Consider the following 2100-nt stretch of genomic DNA (forward strand, 5'->3'; position numbering starts at 1 on the left):
CGCCATAGTAATTAAAGAGCGCCATTGAGTAATTATGATCTGTACCTAGGTATATCCATGTAAGTATGTTGGTACAAATGCGAGAGATTAGGTTTAAATGACAACATTCTGCATTTGAATAACATATTGGTGCAGTGTGCAGGTCAAGCAATTGCAAAATCCTGATACCGTTTTTGAGAAGATTATAGGAATTGTTGTCCGTCTCGCAGAGCATGGGCTTATTCACTGTGACTTCAACGAGTTTAACATAATGGTATGCTTTTCGAATCATTTTAGCATCCTGCTTTGTGTTTTTTTTTTACTTTATAACTCGCTTCTGATTTTATAGTATTTTTTTGTTGCAGATAGATGATGATGAGAACATTACGATCATAGATTTCCCTCAAATGGTATCTGTATCTCATCGAAATGCAGAAATGTATGATTAGATTTTATAATATTTTTCTTGACTGCTCAAATTTTTTTTATTTGAAGTAGCTTTGATTTGATTTAAAACATGATTATAGGTACTTTGATCGTGACGTTGCTTGCATTATCAAGTTTTTCAGCAAGAGGTTTTTTAACAATTTCAAACTTTTATGATACACTTTTTACCATAATGCGACTGGGTCTAAAGTCATTTGTTACTACTATCTTGTGTGTAGGTTTAACCTCTCTTTTGATGCAAATGCTGATGATTCAGATACAGAATCTGATTCTGTAAAGCCTCGGTTTTCTTCAATAAAGAAGGCTTCTGGTTTCCTTGACAAGGAACTTTCTGCAAGCGGTTTTAGCAGGAAAGAACAAGCTGATATTGAAAAAGTATGAAGCATGTTTACACTATTAAAGACTTGTGTTTATAGTTTTTATTGTTTGTCTAAAGGGTTGCATATTTGGTAAATTGTAGTTCACTGAGAAGATAGACGGTTCTGATGAAGAAATAGAAGATGATGTAGAAGTAGAAGATGATGAAGAAATAGAAGACAACGAGGATCACGATTCTTCTAAATTAAACGCATCAGACATTCAAAAATTCGATTCTTTATGCTCATTGACCAAGGTACGACTTAAATTTTGAAATAATAACATACAAATAGGTCAATAATCATGTGAGGAGGTTTTCAAAAGCCTTGTATGCGTATATTTATTTACTAGTCTTTATGTAATGCAATTTTGAATCATTTTGTTATATGTTTATCACTTTATGAAGGATGATGATGATGAACAACCTGGCAATAGTGGTGATGTTTTAGAGGATCAACAAAACTCTGAAGGGAAGCATGAAGATGCAAGTGATGAGGTATTTGTTTACGTTTCATGTTTGGTGGTCAAATCATCTTGGACTATTTGTTTCATATGTCATTTTATATGCCAACTCGTATTGAATCAAGCAGCAAGATAATCCTGAACTCGAGGATTTTATATTCCATCTGCCATCTTGGACTATTTCATATTTGTTTCATATGTCATTTTCAGGTGGAAGATGAAGAGCAGGAAGATAATCCTGAACTCGAGGAACGTTTAGCGAAGCAGCGAAGACGTGCGATTCAAGCAGCACGTGCAGGAAGAAAGACACACGCTTCAAGAAATTCTTATAAAGACAAAGGTGGCAAATCATCTCATAATTCAAAGATTCAGAAGGGTAACTGGTGATCTCATCTCATCCTTTTATAATTTTATTATTATTTACTCTTGTAACAAATAGGTTATTTTGTACTTACTGTTGGAACAATTTTGTTGGTTGGAGTGTCTGAGTGAGTTGAAGTGGGGTCAAGGAGGTTTGTATTTTAAAATATGTATTAAAATATAACAAAGCTTCAAAACCATCTTCATATTACCAATTCATCATCCTCAATATTCTGAACGGATTTACAGTTGAACATCTCACAAGTGAATGAATGATGACTGCAAAGAATATATCATATCTAGTTTGCCACGTGCTTAATCTTTATTGATTTAATACATTGATTTTGAAAAACTAACGATGAAATTAAAGAAATGATTTAATGAATTTATAGAATTGGGTTGAACCTTGAACATTCACAAACGGGTATGACCTATGGCCATCATGGGATAAACAGAGGTTCTAAAATATGAAAATTAGATAGGGTTCAAAATAAT

At 33.2% G+C, this 2100-nt stretch overlaps 1 protein-coding gene across 1 annotated transcript; it reads left to right on the top strand.

Moving 5' to 3' along the window:
* Positions 1-118: 118 nt before the first annotated feature.
* On the top strand, positions 119-1663 carry LOC143588618 (serine/threonine-protein kinase RIO2-like; the record flags this gene model as incomplete). Its single annotated transcript, XM_077069575.1, has 7 exons — positions 119-253; positions 345-418; positions 507-554; positions 645-801; positions 887-1039; positions 1190-1279; positions 1456-1663. Coding segments are annotated over 7 exons (834 nt in total), but the record flags the coding sequence as incomplete, so codon positions are not given.
* Between the last annotated feature and the right edge of the window lie 437 nt (positions 1664-2100).

This window comes from Bidens hawaiensis, unplaced genomic scaffold, assembly GCF_021521415.1.
Source record: "Bidens hawaiensis isolate Kalapana, Puna unplaced genomic scaffold, B.hawaiensis_p1.1 tig00036540_1, whole genome shotgun sequence".
In the NCBI taxonomy this organism is placed as follows: domain Eukaryota; kingdom Viridiplantae; phylum Streptophyta; class Magnoliopsida; order Asterales; family Asteraceae; genus Bidens; species Bidens hawaiensis.